General features: G+C 37.6%; 4 protein-coding genes across 17 annotated transcripts in view; all 4 read left to right on the plus strand.

Moving 5' to 3' along the window:
* The window catches only part of LOC309553178 (protocadherin gamma-B2-like), a 374,843-nt gene that overhangs the window by 295,729 nt on the left and 52,842 nt on the right, over positions 1 to 26,272 (plus strand). The window lies entirely within an intron of this gene.
* Positions 5,680 to 12,459, plus strand: LOC309553599 (protocadherin gamma-B2-like). The gene is made up of 2 exons (XM_082254881.1): positions 5,680 to 8,214; positions 12,361 to 12,459. The coding sequence occupies exons 1-2, from the start codon at positions 5,797 to 5,799 to the stop codon at positions 12,391 to 12,393; spliced, it is 2,451 nt and encodes an 816-aa protein (XP_082111007.1). The 5' UTR covers positions 5,680 to 5,796; the 3' UTR covers positions 12,394 to 12,459.
* On the plus strand, positions 12,608 to 15,049 carry LOC309554611 (protocadherin gamma-B2-like; the record flags this gene model as incomplete). Its single annotated transcript, XM_082256331.1, has 1 exon — positions 12,608 to 15,049. The coding sequence occupies one exon, from the start codon at positions 12,608 to 12,610 to the stop codon at positions 15,047 to 15,049; it is 2,442 nt and encodes an 813-aa protein (XP_082112457.1).
* Positions 21,734 to 24,322, plus strand: LOC309554612 (protocadherin gamma-B2-like; the record flags this gene model as incomplete). The annotated part of the gene is made up of 1 exon (XM_082256332.1): positions 21,734 to 24,322. Exon 1 carries the CDS (start codon positions 21,860 to 21,862, stop codon positions 24,320 to 24,322), a length of 2,463 nt encoding a protein of 820 aa, XP_082112458.1. The 5' UTR covers positions 21,734 to 21,859.

The raw sequence follows: 26,272 nt of genomic DNA on the forward strand, positions 1-26,272 counted from the left end.
GTGAGATCTCTGGTGAGTGAGGCACAAGAGGGGGAACACCAGCAACCAGCACTTATCAAAACAAATAGTTGTAACACTTTAAAGAGCACCTGTCACTTTACGAGTGTATGATGAACTTTTAAAGGAACTGATCTTTATGCTTTATTTTTTCATTTTTATACACATTTTTTCTACTAGCAGTATTTTGTGTATAAAGTACAGTTGTGAAGCACTTTAAAGAGCACCATTCACTTTTTTGATCACTGTTATTATAACGGAAATATTTATTTCAATGATACTAAATTGGTTTTTTGCTTTTACTTGCCTTCACCTTTACCAAACACTGGTTATGCACCCTATAGCACCTTGATTATTTGAGCATTAGGCACTTTATGGTACACAATTATAACCCTTCCAGAGACATATTTACATTGCTAAGCAGCGCCCACCCACTATATACTTTTTTCATGTTTGTTATAACGTCTATATTGACCCATATGGTGTTGACAAATCCGAGGAGGTCTATAATGATTTTCAATTTTTATTTTATTTTATTTTAATGATTTGGTAAAATGATAGATACAAAAATTATCTTGGATATAGCAAGCAGGTTCGTACAATAGAGATTGTAAACTCTTGTGACCATAAGGTATCCAGAGTTTTTTAGACCATCATAAGACCAGCACTTATAGTGCATCCCATATCTCTTTTAGTTTTCTAACACTGCACAGGGGACCAAACCCCCTGGGAAAATAGATGATCATAGCCTACGATGTAGTCGCATTAGACAAGTTTTTTATGTTTGTGGAAAAAAAAATGTAACCACTTGACCTCCGGAATATTTACCCCCTTCATGACCAGGCCACTTTTGGCCATACGGCACTTTGTTAATTTACCTGACAATTGCGCGGTCGTGTGAAACTGTACCCAAAAAAATCTGATGTCATTGGTTTCTCACAAATAGAGCTTTCTTTTGGTGGTATTTGATCACCACTGCATTTTTTATTTTTTTCACTATAAACAGAAAAGTCCGCTATAGATCTGCTATCCAATAAAAAAAATTACAAAAATCTATTTTCTTCATAAATGTAGGCCAATATGTATTCTGCTATTTGTTTTTAGTAAAAAAAAAAAAAAAAATCCCAAAAAGAGTATAGTGATTGGTTTACGCAAATGTTATAGTGTCTACAAACTATGGGATATATACTGGAATTTTTTTTTTTTATATTAGTAATTGCAGACAATCGGACAATAACTAAAATGTTCACACTTCACGGGAACCAGTGACGCTAATACAGTGATCAGTGCTCCCTCTAGGGAGATCAAAGAGTTGACTGTGTGCATAGCCAGTGTTTGTGTTTGCTATGTGTGCTGCTTTTTCCAGGGTAAGAGATAGATTTTAGTCCCTGCAGGAACACAAAATCCACCCCCCCCACACTGTCAGAACAGAACTCTGCCTTATTTACATAGACAGAGCTCTGTTCTGAGTCTCTGCCAGACAAATGGTGGGTGCTGACGGACATTGATTGCCCAACATTCGCAGATCGGCTTCTGCTGTAAATAATCACAGCAGAAGTAGTGCGCCAGCATCACATGTGCGCCCCCTGCAGGCAGAAGTGCAGGATCACGTATATATATATATATATATATATATATGTGATATAGCGCATAGCTGCCGCCGTGTAGCAGTAAAACTGCTATAGGGCCTTCAAAAAGTGGTTAAAGTCTAAATAAACCTTCCTATCCTTTATACAGCTAAAGAAGCTGTCATAATAGCCTTTGCTTGAACTGAAGTTGCCCGCACATGTGATCAGCTATGACTCCAGCCATTTGATGGCTTAGCAGTTGGGATGAGAGTTAACATAAGCAAACTAGAAACTGTAGTAGTTATAATTTACTGCATGCTTTGAATGTCTGACTTAGAAAACAGGTATATCGTGTGGAATTAATTCTGCTTTAAAATTATTGTTTAAATTCCTAACCAATAAATCTACGTGGCCAGGGTTCTGCACATGAGTGTTGATAGGAACGTTTACTTTTTAACAAAATTTACAATCAATGAGATGTTTAAAAGGAACACATATACAAAATGTTTTTTATCATTTCTGAAACTATAGCATTAAGAACAATTGGTCTTTTTTCATAAAGGGTTCTTATTTTTAGTTGCTAATTCCTAAAGTGGTATTAGACCCAAAAGCAAACATATATTATATTATATTATATTATATTATATTATATTATATTATATTATATTATAGCTTACCAATTTTTAGATGTGATGCCTAAATTAGTTTTCTCTTTTAGACTTTTTTTTTCTTTTATTTTCATCTGGTGATCCAGCCAGTAAAACTATTGTTTTTCAAAAGGATACCAGTTACAGAGATTGGACTAACCATTTAACTCTGGCAGGGGTGCTTTCAATGATCAGATTATATTTGTGTATGCAAAACCTTTATCCCAAAACTGCTTATAAAGTATTAGCTGGAGTCTGGCTTAAATTTGTTATTGTATTTAAATCTGCTAGCATATCTAACCCTCCCCCAGACTGATAATACTGCAATCCAAAGTACCCCCTGTGCTAATTCACCCAGAGTTGGGCCACTCTATTGCAGTAGGTGTGTTACTGGCCAGATCCCCAGGGGAAAACAGGGGGAAAAAACCTGAAAAAATAATGAAAACGAATGCAGCCACCATGCCTAAATGATTGTTAAGCTGCAATGTATTACATTTTGGTTTGGGGTTTAATACCGCTTTAAGCAAATAATCCCAATTCCTGAAGGCCAGTGCATTTTTATTGCTTGCTATGAGTTAATCTACATAAAAATTAGCATGTAAATTGGAAGTTCTGTCATTTTATTTTGAACTTTATTTTCAAATTGTATTGTAGAGGGGTGGGTTAGAACCCTGCCAGGTTTTATTTTTAGTCTTTGCTGACTTTTTCTCATTTTTTGTCATGGTGAAAAAGTGTTTTTTTTTTTTTTTTTTTGCTACCCATGTTTTAATAACCACAAAAAAGAAAGATTTTCTCAGCACACAGACAGCAAAACAAGATAAAAAATCTGAGACTTATATTGTATTCTGACCTGGATGTAAAGGTGTATTAATATAACTAAGGAACATTTGCTGCTTGTCTTAAAATGGCCATTTCAATGAATAATAGTACTTATAATATTGTACAGCTGTAGCACTGTTCAATGTCAAATGTTAGGACACAGTTATTCACACATGTGAGATTAGACAGGCAGAAAAGGACTTCCCAAATGTCCAGCAGAAGTGATAGTAAAAATGGCTGCTTACCAGCTGTTGTAGGCTTTCAATCAAATAAAAACCCAAAAAACGCTTTAGGGGATAAATCGCAAACCGATCCACACTGATAGGACAGACATCGTTGACTGCTCAAATTCACTCTATAAATAAGGGGGCATATATGACATAAAAATCATAATGTAGTATATAATGGTAAGCGTTTAGTAAAAACATACTACATTGCTCTCACATTTCTGAAGAAAATGACATGTTATATGTCTCTATGTTATAAAAGCTGCAGCTTGGCAAAGTATCGGTTACAAAGTCCTTATAGCCGACAGCCGCTGTATGTGGTGACATCACGATAGACACCACCCAACGCATTTTGTCATAAGTTTGACATTGTTAGAGGCATGGACCTGGAAGCAAGTGGAGATCACGATAGTAGCAGTGTCTACTTCAGTGATTTCTAGCTTCCAAGAATATTGACCAGGTATGATATGTAGTTACAATAGTCCAAGCTGGGCCAATGCAAGTATTTATAAAATATCCGAACCTGGAATTTATTTTAAACTAGTGTTTGACACAGATCAGCCCTGTCTGCAGTCTCTTACATTGTTACAAAGTTATAAAAATGCTGTCTGATTACAAGGAAGGAGGAGTAAATACTTCCTCCTACCTGCAGCTGATGATATAATCGCATGTACACAAAGTCATTTCAAAGGAGGTTCAGGACAGTCTTTTACTGATACAAGTAAGGTTTTTTCTTTTTTTTTTTTCAAAGTTAATAATGTTGCTGTATATTGAGACATGCCACCAATGTATTCATGTAGACTTGTAAAGTCACTGAGGTTAGGAAGCTCAGCTCAATAAACCCTTTTTGGTCTGGTATACCTAAGGTGGAATCAGCAATGTAATGTAAGCTCCTTCTTTTCATATAGCACATACCAGATTCTATCTTGAGTCAATAAGGGCACAAATGGAAAAAGTTTGCATACGTATTTTGTTTAAAAAGTCATTATTTTATTGCAGTTAACTATTTAAGCCTAGGTTTTTAAAGCTCTTTCTAAAAAAAAAAAAAAAAAATGTACTAATATTTTTGTGTGCATCTGCTTGTATAATAATTTAATGAGACTTTTTATTATATAATAATACACTAATAAATAATAACAGTAAAATAAACATGTCTGTACACTGTCCTGAATTTTTGGTTTGTTTTTAGGAAGCTATGCCTTATAAACCATTCTTTTCTAACCTTGTCTTTTATCCCACTGCCCCTAGCCTTGTCCTGTGACCCACTAACACCAAGCTTATACTGTGACTGACTCAGCCCAACCCTGGCCTGTACCCACTCTCCTTAACCTTCTCTTTGATCTACTCCTACTAACCTTGTTGTGTGACTGTTTACACCTAACCTTCCATTATGACCCACTTGTCCCATGTGACCCACCCACCTGAATCCTCCTGTGACTCACTCCTCTGAACCTTCTATGACCCACTTTCCCTAACCTTGTCCTGTGACCTTTTCGCTCCTTATCTTCTCCTTGAGCCACTCTCCCTAACCTTATCCCATTTTTGAAGAAGAGATCTAGAAAAACCGGCCTTTATATTTATTAAACCTATTATTTATTAACACGAACTGCAAAATATAGAAAGTCCTGATATTTAGTTGTGCTCTCTTGCTGAATTTGATGTTTACGTCCACACATATTTTCACTAAACACATAGTCTACACTATATACACAATGCATGTCTTTGATTTACCAGAAGATTAGGGCATGTTCATCATAAAAAAAAAAAAATTAAAAAAAATCAGGGTTAATTTACTAAAACTGGAGAGTGCAAAATCTAGTGCAGCTGTACATGGTAGCCAATAAACTTCTAACCTCAGCTTGTTCAACTAAGCTTTGACAAAAAACCTGGAATCTGATTGGTTGCTATACACAGATGCACTAGATTGTATAGTCACCAGTTTTAGTATATTAACCCCACCATGTCACAGAGTTCAGTTCTGGCCCTATGGCCATGTGGCCTTTGTGGCAATTGTTTTCACTTTAAACTGACTTCATTTTCTTAAACTATGAAACAACCATTATCTCAATCTTAGGCCAAAAAGCTTTTAGAATAATATGAGTATGTTTCATTAGGTACAAAGTTTCTTGTTTTGCTTTCTGTTTTTTTCAAGAGTATTAGAAAATGATATTAATGAACATTAAAGGACCAGAGTTTTTTATTAAATCAGTTTTAATGACAGAACTGATAACGCTCGTATGAAAGGTCCCTAAATCTTAGTCTGCATTTATGAAAATAACTCTAAAATGTTGTAGTACCCAAATTGCACCTCAGAGCGCCGCTGTTCAACCAATAAGGGAAGGATGTGAGAGATGCATGCCTCTATGAGACAGGCAGTACAACTGCAAGAATAGATATAGAGCATTTCTGCATGAGATGGGAGTGCTTCAGGTCTAACAAAGACGATATTCTGGAATTTGAATTCAAATAAGGATTATACATTCTACAAGGAGTTCCTCTTATATATTCCCAACAACAAAAGGAACGGCTGTCTTGAAAATGCATCAACCACAGTCACCCCTGGAAATCAGATGGCAAGTAGTGATTTTATTATTTTCCTGGTTGTGTCATTCAGTCTCTGCTCAGATTCATTATTCCATTGTAGAAGAAATGAGGAAAGGTTCAGTTGTTGGTGATTTAGTGAAAGATCTTGGAATGAATGTGAAGGATATCACAGCAAGAAAACTCCGTATTGTGTCTGATGTTTCTGAAAAATATTTCAGTATCAATCTGGAGAATGGAGATCTTTTTATTGCAGAGAGGATAGACAGAGAGACACTGTGTGGGGCTGCAGCTGATTGTGTCCTCACCTTTGATGCTGTGGCTGAGAATCCTTTAAATGTATTTAATGTTAGGATTGAAATTCAAGATATAAATGACAATCCACCAACGTTTCTGGATGAAACAATTAGATTAGAAATAAGTGAATATGCTTTACCAGGAGCAAAGTTTGCTTTGCAAAAAGCTGAGGATTTGGATATAGGAATTAATACACTGAAGAGCTACAAGCTGAGCCCGAATGAGCACTTTGCTTTAGGAGAAAGGATCAGCTCTGATGGCAGTATATTTCCTGAACTTGTTCTAGAAAAGCCTCTAGACCGAGAGACACAAAATTACCATGAACTAGTTCTATCAGCTTTCGATGGAGGAAAACCTGTACAAACAGGCACTGTGATGATTAAGATTGCCATCACTGATTTTAATGATAATACACCTATATTTACTCAAGAAGTATACAAAGTAAGCATTAAGGAAAATATACCTTTAAATTCTACAGTTCTGCAGGTCCAGGCAACTGATGAAGATGAAGGTGTAAATGCACAGATTACATATTCATTCCGTACCCGGGCAAATAACATTCTCCAGATGTTTACAATTAATCACAAGAATGGAGACATTAGGACAAAGGGACATTTAGATTATGAAATGAAGAAACACTATGAAATATCGGTACAAGCCATGGATGGAGGAGGGCTGGCTGCCCATGCCAAAGTTTTAATAGAGATATTGGATGAGAATGACAATGTACCTGAGATAACCCTCACCTCCCTGTCTTCTCCTATTCCTGAAGACACGTTACCTGGAACTGTGGTGGCACTGATTGCAGTTCGTGATAAAGACTCAGGAGAAAATGGAGAAGTTCAGTGTCAAATCATTGGGGATATTCCATTTCAATTAGTGTCATCAGCAAGTAACTTCTATAAAATTGTTACAAAAGATACTCTGGACCGAGAAAAAATGTCATCCTATAACATCACCATTCAAGCATCTGACCAGGGTTCTCCTCTTTTGTCTTCTGTAAAAGTCATCTATTTGGACTTGGCGGATGTTAATGACAATGCACCTATATTTGAGAAGTTGACTTACACTGCATTTGTACCAGAAAATAATTTACCAGGAGCTTCCATATTCCGTGTTCAAGCGAAAGATATTGACAGTGAGGAAAATAAAAAACTGACTTACTTCATAGTAAGTAACAGTAATGACAAAGATCTCATATCCTTGCATGTGTCCATAAATCCAGTGACTGGAGTCATTTATGCACAAAAATCGTTTGATTATGAGCAATGCAGAGAATTCAACATTCAGATTATTGCCAAAGACAATGGTTTGCCATCACTGAACAGCAGCACAGCTCTAAAAATTTATGTGGTAGACCAGAATGATAACCCACCAGTCATCCTATACCCACCAAGAGACAGTGATGGCCCTGTCTTTGAGATTGTGCCTTGGTCATCTGAACAAGGTTCCATAGTATCTAAAGTGGTCGCAGTGGATGCAGATTCTGGACACAATGCCTGGTTGTCTTATTTTTTGCAAGTTTCTGAGCCATCACTTTTCACTATTGATCAGTACACTGGGGAGATCAAAACATCAACCATTTTTCATGATAGAGATTATTTAAAACATAAAGTTGTGGTCATAGTAAAAGACAATGGCTACCCACCCCTGTCTGCTTCTGTGACTCTAAACCTGGTGATTGCTGATAATTTTCAGCAGATAATTCCTGAAATGAACAAACAGCCAAGCAAACTGGAATCTCAGTCAAACTTACAAATGTACCTGGTGATTGCCTTGTCATTGATTACTTTTCTATTTGTATTGACTGTGATAGTCGCTGTGGTCTCCAAATGCAGAGAGTCCAAATCTTTACCTTCATTTGGCCCTGTAAATACACACTTATATCATACTGTAGATCCCAGATTTATTTCCCAGTTTAACAATGGAACATTACAGCTGCCCTACACATACAATGTTTGTCCAACTCTGGATTCAATGGACAAGGAATTTGCTTTCCTAAAAACTCAGCAGTGTGTTCCAGTTGTTCCTGTAGATAGACTCATTGATGCGGATGATTCAGGAATTGGTAATGAAAACATAAGAGACCCTATAGCTGATGACATTCTTATTTTACAGGTATGTTCAATCTATGATATTTAATTAGTCTGCATTCTTTAAAACAATGTTGCAGAGATGTTTTATGAAGTCTGTATTGACCCATATGGTGTTGACAAATCAGAGGAGGTCTATAATGATTTTCAATTTTCTGTTATTCTATTTTATTTTAATGATTTGGTAAAATAATAGTTACAAAAATTATCTTGATAATAGCAAGCAATTTCATACTATAGAAATTGTAAACCATAAGGAATGAAAAGTTTTCAGTCCATCATAAGACCAGCACTCATAGTGCATCCCATATCTCTTTTCATTTTCTAGTATTGCACAGGAGACCAAACCCCCTAGGAATATAAATGGTCATAACCTACAATGTAGTCGCATTAGACAAATTTTTTCATGTTTAATATAAATATGTTTAATATGAATATATTTTAATGAAAAATAATTTAACCACTTGACCTCTGGAAGATTTACCTCCCTTCATGACCAGGCCACTTTTTGTGATACTGTGTTAATTTAACTGACAATTGCGCGATAGTGTAAAGCTGTACCCAAATAACATTGATGTAATATTTTTCACACAAATAGAGCTTTCTTTTAGTGGTGTTTAATCACCATTCCTTTTTTATTTTTTGCGCTATAAACAAAAAACAATACCAACAGTTCTGAGAAAAAACAATATTTTTTTATTTTCTCCTATAAAACATATCCAATAAAAAAATTTAAAAAATCTGATATCTTCATAAATGTAGGCCAATATGTATTCTGCCACATGATTTTCGTAAAAAAAATTCCCAATAAGCGTATATTGAATTTTTATTATTTTTTGTTTTATGCTAGTAATGGCAGACAATCTCACACTAACTGACACTTTTGACACTTTGCGGGAACGAGTGACACTTATACAGTGATCAGTGCTAAAAATATGCACTGTCACTGTACTAATGACATTGACTGGGAAGGGGTTAAACATCTAAGGAGATCAAAGGATTGACTGTGTGCCTAGCCAGTGTTTGTGTTTGCTATGTGTGCTACTTTTACCAGGGGAAGAGATAGATTTTAGTCCACACGCAAATTCCATCCCCCTATTCCCCCTCCTCCCCCGTCAGAAAAGAACTTTGCCTTGTTGACAAAGGCATAGCTCTATTCTGAGTCTCTGCCCAAGGATTGGCGGGTTCGGTAAGACATTGAGTGCCCAGCAACTGCAGATCGGCTTCTGCTGTAAATAATCACAGCAGAAGCGGCACGTGTGCACCCCCTGCAGGCTGTAGTGCAGGATTACATATATATACATATTATGGCGCACAGTAAAACTGCTATAGGGCAGTCAGCATATGGTCAAAGTGTAAATAAACATCCCTATCCTTTAAACAGCTATGGAAGCTGTCATATTAGCTAATGCTTGATCTGCGGATGCCTACACATGTGATCAGCTATGACACCAGCCATTTGGTGGCTTAGCAGTTGGGATGAGAGTTAACATAAGCACACTAGAAACTGTAGCAGTTATAATTTACTGCATGCCTTGACATAAAAGCAGGTATATTGGTGGGATTAATTCTGCTTTAAAAGTGTTATTCAAAACTCTTAACCATTAAATCTATGTGATCAGGGTTCTGCACATAGTGTTGAAAGTTAGCTTTTTTAACAAAATTTACACTAAAAGAGATGTTAAAAAGGAACATATATACAAAATGTTTTTTTTTTATAATTTCTAAAAATATAGCATTAACCACTTCTGGACCGGAAGGTTTAACCCCCTAATGATCAGGCCATTTTAAGTAATACGGCACAGTGTTAATTTTACTGACAATTGGGTGGTCATGCAACATTGTACCCAAATAAAATTGATGTCCTTTTTTTCCCACAAATAGAGCTTTCTTTTGGTGGTATTTGATCACCTCTGCGATTTTTATATTTTGTGCTATAAACAAAAAAGAGCGACAATTCTGAAAAAAAAATGATATTTTTTACTCTCTGCTATATATCATTCCCAATAAAAAAAATCAAATTTGTTCATCATTTTAGGCCAATTTGTATTCTGCTACATGTTTTGGTAAAAACAAAATCCAAAAAGCATATATTGATTGGTTTGCGCAAAAGTTATCGTGTCTACAAACTTGGGGAAAAAATGTATATATATTTTTTTTCTTACTAGTAATGACGGCAATCAGCGATTTATAGCAGGACTGCGACATTGCGGCGGACAGATCGGACACCTACAGTCAGGTCAATAAATATTGGGACATCAACACAATTCTAATCTTTTTGGCTCTATACACCACCACAATGGATTTGAAATGACACAAACAAGATGTGCTTTAACTGCAGACTTTCTGCTTTAATTTGAGGGTATTTACATCCAAATCAGGTGAAAGGTGTAGGAATTACAACAGTTTGTATATGTGCCTCCCACTTTTTAAGGGACCAAAAGTAATGGGACAATTGGCTGCTCAGCTGTTCCATGGCCAGGTGTGTGTTATTCCCTCATTATCCCATTTACCAGGAGCAGATAAATAGGTCCAGCGTTCATTTCAAGTGTGCGATTTGCATTTGGAATCTGTTGCTGTTAACTCTCAATATGAGATCTAAAGAGCTGTCACTATCAGTGAAGCAAGCCATCATTAGGCTGAAAAAACAAAACACCCATCAAAGAGATAGCAAAAACATTAGGTGTGGCCAAATCAACTGTTTGGAACATCCTTAAAAAGAAAGAATGCATCTATGAGCTCAGCAACACCAAAAGACCTGGGAGACCACGGAAAATAACTGTGGTGGATGACTGAAGAATTATTTCCCTGGTGAAGAAAACACCCTTCGCAACAGTTGGCCAGATCAAAAATGCTGTCTACTTACTAGGAGGGAGGAGTAAATACTTCCTCCTACCTGCAACTGATGACATAATCGTATGTAGGCAAAGTAATTTGAAATGAGGTCCAGAAGTCATTATTTTATTAAAGTTAACTATTTCAGCCTAGGCTTTTAAGCTAATTACAAAACAATTGACTAATATTTTTGTGTGTATCTGTTTGTATAGTAATATTAATATGTATTAGATAATAATACAATTAATAAATGATAACAGTAAAATAAACATATCTGCAGTCTTTCCTAGATTTTTGGATTTCTTTTTGGAAGCCAAGCCCTCCAAACCATTTTTTTCTAACTTTGTCCTGTAGCCCAATAACACTAACACCACCTTTAACCCAATCTCCCTAACCCTCTATGTGACCTACTCCCACTAACCTTGTTCTGTGACTATTTACCCCTGACCTTCAATTATTACCAACTTACCATTTGACCTACCCACCTGGATCCTCCTAAGACTCACTCCTCCAAACCCTTTATGACCCCCTTTCCCTAACCTTCTCTTGTGACCTTTTCACCCCTTATTTTCTCATTTGAGTTACTCTCTCTAAACCTTTGGAGAAGAGATCTATAAAAACCTAACGGGCTTCATATTTAATAAACCTAATATTTAGAAACACAAATGGCAAAATGTAGCAATTACTGAGTAGGTTTAGTTGTGCTCTCTTGCCAAATTCAACATTTATGTCCACAAATATTTTGACTAAAAATATAGTCTACACTTTATACACAATACATTTTAAATGTCTGATTTACCAATAGATCAGGGCATGTTTATCATAAAAAAATCGAGCACATACCGGGGTTAATATAGTAAAACTGGGGAGTGCAAAATCTGGGGCAGCTGAGCATGGTAGCCAATGGGCATCTAACTTCAGATTGTTCAATTAAGCTTTGACAAAAAAAAAACCCAAAAGCTGATTGGTTTCTATGCACAGATGCACTCGATTTTATTATCTCCACATTAAAAAAATCAGCCCCTCTATGTCACAAAGTTCAGTTCTCCTAAATGTGGCCTTTATGGTAATTGTTTTTACTTTGAACTGACTTCATTTGCTTAAACTATGAACCAACCATTATCTCAATCATAGACCAAAAAGGTTTTTGGAATAATATAAGTGTGTTTCATAAGGGTCAAAGTTACTTGTTTTGATTTCTGTTTATAGAAAATCATAGTAATGAATATTAAAGTTTTTTTTTTAAATCAGTTTTAATGACAGAACTGATAACGCTCGTATGAAAGGTACCTAAATCTTAGTCTGCATTTATGAAAGTAACTCTAAAATGTTGTAGTACCCCAGTTGCACCTCAGAGCGCCGCTGTTGAACCAATAAGGGAAGGATGTGAGAGATGCATGCCTCTATGAAACAGGCAGTACAACTGCAAGAGTAGCTATAGAGCATTTCTGCATGAGATGGGAGTGCTTCAGGTCTAATAAAGAAGACGATATTTTGGAATTTGAATTCAGTTAAGGATTATACATTCTATAAGGAATTCTTCTTATATATTCCAAACAACAAAAGGGATGGATGTCTTGAAAATGCATCAACCACAGTCACCCCTGGAAATCAGATGGCAAGTAGTGATTTTATTATTTTCCTGGTTGTGTCATTCGGTCTCAGCTCAGATTCATTATTCCATTGTAGAAGAAATGAGGAAAGGTTCAGTTGTTGGTGATTTAGTGAAAGATCTTGGAATGAATGTGAAGGATATCACAGCAAGAAAACTCCGTATTGTGTCTGAGGTTTCTGAAAAATATTTCAGTATCAATCTGGAGAATGGAGACCTTTTTATTGCAGAGAGGATAGACAGAGAGACACTGTGTGGGGCTGCAGCTGATTGTGTCCTGACCTTTGATGCTGTGGCTGAGAATCCTTTAAATGTATTTAATGTTAGGATTGAAATTCAAGATATTAATGACAATCCACCAACGTTTCTGGATGAAACAATTAGAATAGAAATAAGTGAATCTGTTTCACCAGGAGCAAAGTTTGCTTTGCAGAAAGCTGAGGATTTGGATATAGGAATTAATACACTGAAGAGCTACAAGCTGAGTCCAAATGAGCACTTTGTCTTAGGAGAAAGGATCAGCTCTGATGGCAGTATATTTCCTGAACTGGTTCTAGAAAAGCCTCTAGACCGAGAGACACAGAATTATCATGAACTAATTCTATCAGCTTTCGATGGAGGAAATCCTGTACAAACAGGCACTGTGCTAATTAAGATTGCCATCACTGATTTTAATGATAATACACCTATATTTACCCAAGAAGTTTATAAAATAAGCATTCAGGAAAATGTACCTATAAATTCCACAGTTCTGCAGGTCAGGGCAACTGATGAAGATGAAGGTGTAAATGCACAGATTACATATTCATTCCGTACCCGGGCAAATAACATTCTCCAGATGTTTACAATTAATCACAAGAATGGAGACATTAGGACAAAGGGACATTTAGATTATGAAATGAAGAAACACTATGAAATATCTGTACAAGCCATGGATGGAGGAGGGCTGGCTGCCCATGCCAAAGTTTTAATAGAGATATTGGATGAGAATGACAATGTTCCTGAGATAACCCTCACCTCCCTGTCTTCTCCTATTCCTGAAGACACATCCCCTGGAACTGTGGTGGCGCTCATTGCAGTTCGTGATAAAGACTCAGGAGAAAATGGAGAAGTTCAGTGTCAAATCATTGGGGATATTCCATTTCAATTAGTGTCATCAGCAAGTAATTTCTACAAAATTGTTACAAAAGATACTCTGGACCGAGAAAAATTATCATCCTATAACATCACCGTTCAAGCATCTGATAAGGGTTCTCCTCTATTGTCTTTTGAAAAAGTCATCTATTTGGACTTGGCAGATGTTAATGACAATGCACCTATATTTGAGAAGTTGACTTACACTGCATTTGTTCCAGAAAATAATTTACCAGGAGCTTCCATATTTCATATTCAAGCGAAAGATATTGACAGTGAAGAAAATGCAAAACTGACTTACTTTATAGTACAGAACAGTAATGACAAAGATCTCATATCCTTGCATGTATCCATAAATCCAGTGACCGGAGTCATTTATGCACAAAAATCATTTGATTATGAGCAATGCAGAGAATTCAACATTCAGATTATTGCCAAAGACAATGGATTTCCATCACTGAACAGCAGCACAACGCTAAAAATTTGTGTGGTAGACCAGAATGATAACCCACCAGTCATCCTATACCCACCAAGAGACAGTGATGGCCCTGTCTTTGAGATTGTGCCTTGGTCATCTGAACAAGGTTCCTTGGTATCCAAAGTGGTCGCAGTGGATGCGGATTCTGGACACAATGCCTGGTTGTCTTATTTTTTGCAAGCTTCTGAGCCATCACTTTTTACTATTGATCAGTACACTGGGGAAATCAAAACATCAAATGTTTTTCATGATAGAGATTATTTAAAACATAAAGTTGTGGTCATAGTAAAAGACAATGGCTACCCACCCCTGTCTGCTTCTGTGACTCTAAACCTGGTGATTGCTGATAATTTTCAGCAGATAATTCCTGAAATAAACAAACAGCCAAGCAAACTGGACTCTCAGTCGAACTTACAAATGTACCTGGTGATTGCCTTGTCATTGATTACTTTTCTGTTTGTATTGACTGTGATCGTCGCTGTGGTCTCCAAATGCAGAGAGTCCAAATCTTTGCCTTCCTTTGGCCCTGTGAATACACACTTATATCATACTGTAGATCCCAGATTTATTTCCCAGTTTAACAATGGAACATTGCAGCTGCCCTACACATACAATGTTTGTCCAACTCTGGATTCAATGGACAAGGAATTTGCTTTCCTTAAAACTCAGCAGTGTGTTCCAGTTGTTCCTGTAGATAGACTCATTGATGCGGATGATTCAGGAATTGGTAATGAAAACATAAGAGACCCTATAGCTGATGACATTCTTATTTTACAGGTATGTTCAAACTATCATATTTAATTATTCTGCATTGTTGAAAACAATGTTCCAGATATGTTTGTTATAAAGGATGTGTTGACCCATACAGTGTTTGCAAATCAGAGGAGGTCTATAATGATTTTAAATTTTCTGTTATTTTATTTTATTGTAATGATTTTTCAAAATATTAATTACCAAAAATTCTCTTGATTATTAGCAAGCTGTTTCATACAACTACTGTATAGTTACTAGACCATCAGAGGACCAGCACTCTTAGTGCATCCTATATCTCTTTAAATTTTCTAACATTGCACAGGAGACCAAACCCCCTGGAAAAAAAAAATGGGCATAGTCTAAGATGTAGTCACATTGCTCAGAAAAATATATCAACATAAAGAAGAATGTTCTTTTTTTATCATTTCAAATATAGTGTTAACCACTTTATGACCAGCCACGTAGACCTACGTCGACTGACTTTGTGTGGTTGTACCGGGACGATTGCTCTAGCTAGAGGCATCACCCCAGTACCGTTTTTTAGAGTCGGCGGTCGGCTTTCCGGGGGTAATGACCGATGCAGCTCGGGAGCCGCTCGATCGTTACCCCTGCGAGCGGGGGGGACGTCCCCCCCCCGCTGCCTTCCGCGGCTCTGCTCGGGTCTCCTGTCCCACCGGGACACCCGAGCACTCAGCCAACACATCTGTCGGCTGGATGGAGTCCTGATCTAAGCCAGATGTGGCTTTGATCGGGTCTCCGATGACGTAACCCGGAGGCGACGTCCATGACGTCACATGCGGGTTACTCGGCTGCTAAAGTCGGCAGTTTTAAAAAGTGAGTGTATTCAAAAATGCAGTTTTCGGCATTTTGAATACATGGAAGTGTAATGGAGGGGTCTAGGGTCCTCGATCCCTCCATAAAGAGTACCTGTCACTGCATATTGCTGTCACAAGGGATGTTTACATTGCTTGTGACAGCAAAAAAAGTGATCCGATTTTTTTTTTTTTTTTAAAAAACCTGTGTTAAAATTAAAAAAAAATCAAATAAAGAGGAAAAAAAATTTTTAGCTGCCCCGTCGCCGTTAGCTCACGCACAAAAGAAAAGTATACTGAAGTCGTGCCGCAAATGAAATCGCTGTTCAAACCACACATGTGAGGTTTTGCCGTGATCGCTAGAGCGTAAGTAATAATTTAAAAAAAAGAGCTACACTCTAACTCTAAACTGGTAACCGTTAAAAAATTTTAAAGCGTCGCCTATGGAGATTTTTATTGACCGTAGTTTGTCGCCATTCAGCGTGTGTGCGCAATTTTAAACCATAAAATGTTGGGTATCTATTTACTCGGCGTGACATCATCTTTCACAATATACAAAAAATGGGCTAACTTTACTGTTTATTTTTTTTTTAATGCAATGAAATGTGATTTTTTCAAATAAATGGCGTTTGAAAGACCGCTGCGCAAATACCACGTGACAAAAAATATTGCAATGACCGCCATTTTATTCTCCAGAGTCTTTGCTAAAAAAATACTGTTTGGGGGTTTTATGTAGTTTTCTAGCATAAAATACTGATTTTAACTTGTAAACAAAAAGTGTCAAAAAAAGGCTTGGTCTTTAAGTGGTTAAAGAATGATTGGTCTTATTTCATAAAGGGTTCTTATTTTTAGTTGCTAAATCCTAAAGTGGTATTAAACCCAATAGCAAACATGTATTATATTGCAGCTTACCAATTCTTAGATGTAATGGCTGTATTCATTTTCTTTTTTAGACTTGTTTTTCTTCATATTCATCTGTTGATCCAGCCAGTAAATCTGTTGTTTTCTAAAAGGATAAGCTCTCCAGCAAAATTTATTCATTACAGACACTGGCAGGGGTGCATACAATGATCAGACTATATTTATGTATGTATATGCTTTATCCCAAAACTGCTTATAAAGTATTAGCATCGGTGCGATGCCGCATCTGTCCCCCGCCTGCTCGAACACTGAGAACCAAGCAATCTAACACCGCTAATTGCTCGGGTCTCATGGTTCCCTGAGCAGAGAGCTGGTGACTATCAGTCACCACTCTCTGATCTGCACCCCATGCTTACTGGAGCGCTGTGCTGTGAAGGGGCAGGAGGGGGCGGTCCAGGCATGAAGGCAGATCCCGACTTCATTGTCGCAATCTTGCCCAAGCCTGCACCAGCTCTGCGATGTCAGCCGACAGCGGGCTTCACAGGAATACAAAACAAACTGTACTCCTGTGATCCACAGAAGTACAACCAAACAAGCTTTGGCTCTACTTCTCCTTCAAGTCTGTTAGCATATGTAACACTGTTGTTTTCCAAAAGGATAAGCTCTCCAGCAAAATTCATCAGCTACAGAGTGCCATTTAACACTGGCAGGGGTGCTTAAAGCGGAGTTCCACCCTGGATTTGTTTTTTTTTTTTTTAATACCCCCGGGACAGTCAGGGCTAGTGCATTCCACAATGGCTAGCCTCTGATCTGTCCCGGGTTGCACTTACCTGCAAGACGAAATACTTACCTTGCAAACGTCTTGTCCAGCGCTGCCATCTCAGATGTGGGCAGCTTGAAGCCAGCGCGTCCTCTTCGGCGTCTTCTTCCGCCTTCTGTGGTCCCACGATGCTCTGCGCCGGCCCCGACGTCACTTCCGGGTCGCGCGCGTCACCCCTCCACAGCTTCTGGGCATGCCCAGAAGCTGTTTAGAAGGGGATGACGCGCGCGACCCGGAACTGACGTCGGGGCCGGTGCAGGCGCAATGATTCCTGGGAGCTATGACGTCCAGCTCCCAGGAATCATTGCAGAGCCAGGAAGTGACGACGGGCCGCGGCCGAGGAAGGAGGAAGAAGGAAGTAAGGTAAGTATATTTTGTTCGCTACGAGGTAAGTAAAAAAAAAAAAAAATATGCGATTATCCATTTCTTTTTCAGGTGACCCGGAGCGAGAAGATGGAGGTAAGTATAAAAATAGGGTGGAACTCCACTTTAAAATTTATCAGAGTATGTATGTAAAATCTTTATATTAAAACTGCTCATAAAGTATTATCTGGAGTTTAGCTTACATTTCTTAGTGTATTTAAATCTGTTACCATAACTAACACTCCCCTCCCCCAATAGACAAAAAGATCCCATGCACCATACATCACTGCAAGATCCTGTGGATATGTGAAATGACAGCCTCAGCCCAGGCTCCAGCCAAGCCATGTCCCCACTCCCCTCCCCCAGACTGATAATACTGCTATCCAAAGTACGCCTGTGCTCATTCATCCAGAGTGGGGGCACTCCAGAGATGTATAGTAACTAAGTAGAACTACTTCACTACTGTACTTAAGTACTGAAAGGCGGTATCTGTACTTTCCTAGAGTAGAATTTTTTTCTCCTACTTCCACTTTTACTTCACTACATTTTTTCAATGATTTCAATACTTCTACTCCAATATTTTTTTTATTGTGCTGCATAGTTACTCGTTACTATTATAAAAATTACCACTGCCAGAACAGTAGATGGCAGGTTTCATGAAGTTCAAAACATGTGTATTATCAGCGCATACGAAAATAAATGCTACTGTATGCATAAATAAAAGCTGCATTTGAAATAATAAAAAACAATATGATGTTCAAACTTTTGACTTCTTTCTTTAATAACTACATAACACAGTACTTGTACTTTTACTTTCAGTACTTGAGTAGCAATTTTTATTCAAAACTACTGGTACTTTTACTTTCAGTACTTGAGTAGCAAAATTTTTTAAAAAACTACTTGCAATACTTAAGTACAAAAAATGTTAAATACTTTAGTACTTCTACTCAAGTCACTTTTTGATTGAGCACTTCCACTTCTACTCAAGTCACTTTTTGACCGAGCACTTGTACTTTTACTCAAGTATGGGTTTCGAGTACTTTATACAACTCTGGGGCACTCTAATGCAGGGGGTAAGTTACTGGTCAGAACACCAGGTGAAAACAGAGGGGAACAAAGACAACTAATTCCGCCACCACATTTAATGATTGGTAAGCTGCAATATAAACTTTTGGTGTGGGGTTTATTACCGTTTTAAGATTAACCAGTCACAGTTGCTTGGGGCCAGTATATTTTTATTGCTTGCTATGAGTTAATCTACATAAGATTTAGCTCTTAAACAGGAAGTTCTGCCATTTTTTTTTTTCAATAGTGAAGAATATTAATGTAGCAGGGATAGGTTAGAAGAACCCCTGCCAGGTTTTATTTGTAACCTGTGTCATGCCTTTTCTGACTTTTTCACACCTTAGTCATGGTGAATAAAAGTGATTTTATTTCTATCTGTGTCCTGTCCCAATGACCACAGAAAAGAGAAATTTTCTCAGGACACTGAATAAATAAAAAATCCATCAGAGATTCACAGTTAGGCGTATATATTTTTGGACACTGGCATAATTTTCATACTTTTGGCTCTGTATGCGACAAGAATAAAATTAAAACAAAACAATTTAGATGAATTTGAATTGCAGACTTTCAGCTTTAATTCAAGGGATTGAACATAAATATCAAGTACAAATGTTAGTAACTGCAACCATTTTTTATACACAGTCCCACCATTTTCAGGGGCTCAAATGTAATTTGACAAATTAATATAATCATTAAAAAAAAAAAAGTAAATTTTTAATATTTTATTGAGAATCCTTTACTGGCATAGACAGCCTGAAGTCTGGAACCCATGGACATTACCAAAGACTGGGTTTCCTCCTTTCTGATGCTTTGGTGGGCTCTTACTGCAGCTGTCTTTACAGAGTAGGGGTGCAGTATTGTAAAGTGGGGTATGGTGATGTAGACTGACACTGTAATGTAAATGGGGGCTGTATTGTAAAGGGGAGGGGGTTCTCTGATGTAAAGCAGGGTTTTGCAATATAAAAGGGGCACTGTAGTGTAAAGGGGGGGGGGGCTGTGATGTAAAGGGAAGGACTGATGACACTGATGTAAAAGGGGAAACTGTAATGTAATCGGGAGGGGCTGTAATGTGATGAAACCGAGTCATAGCACAAACATGAGACTCGGACATCTGCTGGATAAAAATTTTAATGGCCAGGCCTCCAAGAATTTTAATTCAATACCCCTGGTATATACCATACTTGCCCGATGCCCCTGGTAGCTGGAAACTACTGATACCACTATTTCAGTGATCTCCACTTGCTTTTAGGTCCCATGCAGAATGCTTACAGAACACAGAAGGTCCGTTGTTTAACTAGGGCACCATTCAAGAGTGCTTTGCATTTTTTGAATAAATTAAAAGTGGTATCTAATTGGACAAGGCAGGGCGGTGACATCACACTCTTAACCTTCTCTAATCAGAGAATGCTATACATTCATAAGGAAAACACGAAGCATTCTCTGAATGACACCCATGCTGATTAGCTGACTTGCTGTGTTCACAATGCAGTAGGCCACCTGTTCAGCAAGGTACCAGGAAGCAAGTGGAGGTCACTATAGTAGAGGTGTCTATTTCATGATTTCCTCCCATCAGGGGACATCAGCAAGGTATGGTATATAGATAGTTTCATTGGTCCATGTTGGGCCAGTGTAACTATGTATAAAATATCCATACCAGGAGGACTTTATCTTTAACTAATGTTTGACACAGATTATCCCTTAGTGCAGTCTCTTTTCGTATAATATTGCTGTCTGATCACTAGGAAGAATGAGGAAATACTTCCTTCTACCTGCAGCTGATGAGATAAGGTTTTCAGTAAGTCATTTAACGGGAGCTCCAGGACAGCCTTTGACTGATACAAGTTAAGGCATTATATTGAGACACGCCATCAATGTATTCATGTGACCGACTCAACCCAACCATGGCCTGTAACCCACTCTTCCTAACCATGTCTGTGATCTACTCCCACTAACCTTGCTGTGTGACTATTTACCTCTAACCTGCCGTTATGACCCACTTTCTCCATGTGACCCACCCATCTGGATCCTCTTGATACTCACTCCTCCGAACCTTCTCCTGTGATGCACTTTACCTAACCTTTTCTTGTGAGCTATTCACCCCTTATCTTCTCCTTTGAGCCATTTTACGCTAACTTTATCCCATTTTTTGATGAAGAGATCTGGAAAAACCTATCCTATATTTATTGAACCTATTATTTATAAACATGAACAGCAAAACATAGAAAATACTGAGTCGTTGTAATTGTGATCTCTTGCCTAATATGACGCTTATGTACACAGTATTTCTGCTAAACATATGGCATACACTGTATACACAATATATTTTCAATGTTTTTGATTTACCAGAAGATCAGGGTGTAATTATCATAGAAAAAATTTAGCACATGCCGTGTCACAAAGTTCAGTTCACATAAAAACATGCCCTCTATCGCGATTATTTTCACTTTAAACTGACATAATGTGCTTAAACTATGAACCAACAATTATCTCAATCATATGCCTAAAAACCTTTAGAATAATATAAGTGTGTATCATGAAGTACAAAGTTACTTGTTTTGCTTTGTGTTTTTTTTTAGGAGTATTAACAAATAACAGTAATAAACATTAAAGGACCAGAGATTTTTTATGTAAATCAGTTTTAGAACAGATGACGCTCATGTGAAAGATCCCTAAATCTTAGTCTGCATTTATGAAAGTAACCTTAAAATGTTGTAGTACCCCAGTTGCACCTCAGAGCGCCGCTGTTAAACCAATAAGGAAGGATGTGAGAGATGCATGCCTCTATGAGACAACTGCAAGAGTAGATATAGAGCATTTCTGCATGAGATGGGAGTGCTTCAGGTCTAATAAAGAAGAAGATATTCTGGAATTTGAATTCAATTAAGGATTATACATTCTACAAGGAATTCCTCTTATATTTTCCCAGCAATAGAAGGAATGGCTGTCTTGAAAATGCATCAACCACAGTCACCCCTGGAAATCAGATGGCAAGTAGTGATTTTATTATTTTCCTGGTTGTGTCATTCAGTCTCTGCTCAGATTCATTATTCCATTGTAGAAGAAATGAGGAAAGGTTCAGTTGTTGGGGATTTAGTGAAAGATCTTGGAATGAATGTGAAGGATATCACAGCAAGAAAACTCCGTATTGTGTCTGATGTTTCTGAAAAATATTTCAGTATCAATCTGGAGAATGGAGACCTTTTTATTGCAGAGAGGATAGACAGAGAGACACTGTGTGGGGCTGCAGCTGATTGTGTCCTGACCTTTGATGCTGTGGCTGAGAATCCTTTAAATGTGTTTAATGTTAGGATTGAAATTCAAGATATAAATGACAATCCACCAAGATTTCATTATGAAGCAATACAATTAGAAATAAGTGAATCTGCTTCACCAGGAGCAAAGTTTGTTTTGCAGAAAGCTGAGGATTTGGATATAGGAATTAATACACTGAGGAGCTACAAGCTGAGTCCTAATGAGCACTTTGTCTTAGAAGAAAGGATCAGCTCTGATGTCAGTATATTTCCTGAACTAGTTCTAGAAAAGCCTCTAGACCGAGAGACACACAATTACCATGAACTAATTCTATCAGCCTTTGATGGAGGAAATCCTGTACAAACAGGCACTGTGGTGATTAAAATTGCCATCACTGATTTTAATGACAATACACCTATATTTACCCAAGAAGTATATAAAGTAAGCATTAAGGAAAATATACCTTTTAATTCCACAGTTCTGCAGGTCAGGGCAACTGATGAAGATGAAGGAGTAAATGCACAGATTACATATTCATTCAATACCCTGGCAAATAACATTCTCCAGATGTTTACAATTAATCACAAGAATGGAGACATCAGAACAAAGGGACATTTAGATTATGAAATGAAGAAACACTATGAAATATCTGCAAAAGCCATGGATGGAGGAGGGCTGGCTTCCCATACCAAAGTTTTAATAGAGATATTGGATGAGAATGACAATGTTCCTGAGATAACCCTCACCTCCCTGTCTTCTCCTATTCCTGAAGACACATCCCCTGGAACTGTGGTGGCGCTCATTGCAGTTCGCGATAAAGACTCAGGAGAAAACGGAGAGGTTCAGTGTCAAATCATTGGGGATATTCCATTTCAATTAGTGTCATCAGCAAGTAACTTCTTTAAAATTGTTACCAAAGATTCTCTGGACAGAGAAAAAATGTCATCCTATAACATCACCATTCAAGCATCTGATAAGGGTTCTCCTCTTTTGTCTTCTGTAAAAGTCATCTATTTGGACTTGGCGGATGTTAATGACAATGCACCTGTTTTTGAGAAGTTGATTTACACTGCATTTGTACCAGAAAATAATTTACCAGGAGCTTCTATATTTCATATTCAAGCAAAAGATATTGACAGTGAAGAAAATGCCAAACTGACTTACTTTATATTAGGTAACAGTATTGATAAAGATCCTGTGTCATTGCATGTGTCCATAAATCCAGTGACCGGAGTCATTTATGCACAAAAATCATTTGATTATGAGCAACACAGAGAATTTAACATTCAGGTTATTGTTAAAGACAATGGTTTCCCATCACTGAACAGCAGCACAACTCTAAAAATTCATGTGGTAGACCAGAATGATAACCCACCAGTCATCCTATACCCACCAAGAGACAGTGATGGCCCTGTCTTTGAGATTGTGCCTTGGTCATCTGAACAAGGTTCCATAGTGTCTAAAGTGGTCGCAGTGGATGCAGATTCTGGACACAATGCCTGGTTGTCTTATTTTTTGCAAGTTTCTGAGCCATCACTTTTTACTATTGATCAGTACACTGGGGAGATCAAAACATCAAATGTTTTTCATGATAGAGATTCTTTAAAACATAAAGTTGTGGTCATAGTAAAAGACAATGGCTACCCACCCCTGTCTGTTTCTGTGACTCTAAACCTGTTGATTGCTGATAATTTTCAGCAAATAATTCCTGAAATGAACAAAGAGCCAAGCAAACTGGAATCTCAGTCGAACTTACAAATGTACCTGGTGATTGCCTTGTCATTGATTACTTTTCTATTTGTATTGACTGTGATCGTCGCTGTGGTCTCCAAATGCAGAGAGTCCAAATCTTTGCCTTCCTTCGGCCCTGTGAATACCCACTTATATCATACTGTAGATCCCAGATTTATTTCCCAGTTTAACAATGGAACATTGCAGCTGCCATACACATACAATGCTTTTCCAACTCTGGATTCAATGGACAAGGAACTCGCTTTCCTCAAATCTCAGCAGTGTGTTCCGGTTGTTCCTGTAGATAGACTCATTGATGCGGATGATTCAGGAATTGGTAATGAAAACATAAGAGAACCCATAGCTGATGACAGGTTTATTTTGCAGGTATGTTCAAACTATGATTTTTTTTATTAGTCTGCATACTTTAAAACAATGTTGTGGATATGTTTGTTATAAAGGCTATATTGACCCTTTGGTGTTGACAAATAATAATGATTTTCAATTTTCTGTTATTTTCTGATATTTTATTTTATTTTATTTTAATGATTTGGTAAAAGAATAGTTACAAAAATGCTCATAATAATAGCAAGCAGTTTCATTCAATAGAGATGGTAAACCCTTGTGACCATAAGGCATCCATAGTAACCAGACCATCATGAGACCAGCACTCATAGCGCATCCCATATCTCCTTTAGTTTTCTAGCATTGCACTGGAGATCAAACCCCATCGGAACATAAATGGCCATTGCCTACGATGTAGTTGCATTGCTCAGAAAAAAACATATCAGCATAAAGAAAAATTATTTTCTATATGGCTGTTTTAAGCTATAGTGTCACAATGCTAGTGATTGACTGTATTTATTATGTATACGTAACAACAAATAAGTATTTTATGTTTAGGGAAAAAATAATTTTAAGTGGAAAAAAAACCTTACAAGCCGTTATAGCTAAGGAAGCTGTCATATAAGCCTCTGCTTGATCTGCAGTTGCCTGCACATGTGATCAGCTATGACACCAGCAATGTGATGGCTTTATAGTTGGGTTTAGAGCTAACATAAGCACCCTAGAAGCTATAGCAGTTATCATTTATGGCATGTCATTAATGTAACTGACTTAGAAAACAGGTATATATCGGTGGGATTAAAGTGGTTGTAAAGGCTCAAAGTTTTATTGTAAGCAGCCCCCCCAATACTAACCTGAGCCTGACCTTCCTCTAGCGGTGTGCACAAGAGCCTCTGCTCTCCGTGGACTCTCCCTCCTCGTTGGCTGAGACTCCTGATTGGCTCCTGATTGGCTGCTGTCAATCACAGATAGTGAGTCAATGAGAAGATAGAGGGGGTGGGGCCGAGCTGCAGCTCTGTATGTGAATGGACACGCAGGGCCGCGGCTCATGAACGAGCTTGCTTAGATGCCCCCATTGCTTGCTTGCTCTGGGGGCGCTCAACAGGACAGAGGGGCCAAGAGCGCTGAAGAGGGACCCGAGAAGAGTAAGATCAGGGCTACTATGTGTAAAACCACTGCACAGAGTAGGTAAGTATAACATGTTTATAATATGGGTCATACAGACAGGGATAATCATCAGAGGTGTAAAGATCCTGATGATTTAGGAATCTTCATTCAGGATATATCACCATACTTCTGGATAGATTGGCTGTATCTCAAGGTTTTGAGCCAGTATTTAAAACAAGCCAGTCGCACATAGTGTAAAACCGCTTAAAACATTTTTTTTATTAAAAAAAATATAAATCACTTACAAGAATCAGCAGGTAACCAGCATATATGACATGGAATAATTACAGGCAGGGCTGATAACCCTGTCTGTTTGACCCATTTACTAAAAGTACCTCGGTCCATTTATTTCTGGTAAGCACATATACCTCCATTATCCGGGGTGGGTCTTGTCACACTGGTGACCACTGAAATTTGAACACTTCGGCTTCTTATCTGGTTTCCAGTATTTTTCCTCCAGCATGTTTCGGAAATGTGGACTTATTTTTTGATTTTTCACTTTTTAACTCTGTGGACTGGTTTTTGATTTTATTTCTTCACCAGTATATACACATGCATAATATTTATACACAGATATTTAGTGCTGCACTTATTTCTATATTTTATTTGTGCACAATTGTTCCTGTCGATTGTAGTGCTAGTAGCTTTTTGGTGATTTGATCAGTTAGCACGGTGTTTTTTTATATTTTTTTGCCGAGTAAATAGATACCTAACATGTCATACTTTAAAATTGCGCACATTCGCGGAATGATGCCAAACTTCGGTACTTAAAAATCTCCATAGGCGACACGTTAAAATGATATTACAGGTTCCCAGTTTAGAGTTACAGAGGAGGTCTTGAGCTAGAAGTGTTTC

Source organism: Pelophylax lessonae (genome assembly GCF_965119305.1).
Source record: "Pelophylax lessonae genome assembly, chromosome: 4".
NCBI classification, from domain to species: Eukaryota; Metazoa; Chordata; class Amphibia; order Anura; family Ranidae; genus Pelophylax; species Pelophylax lessonae.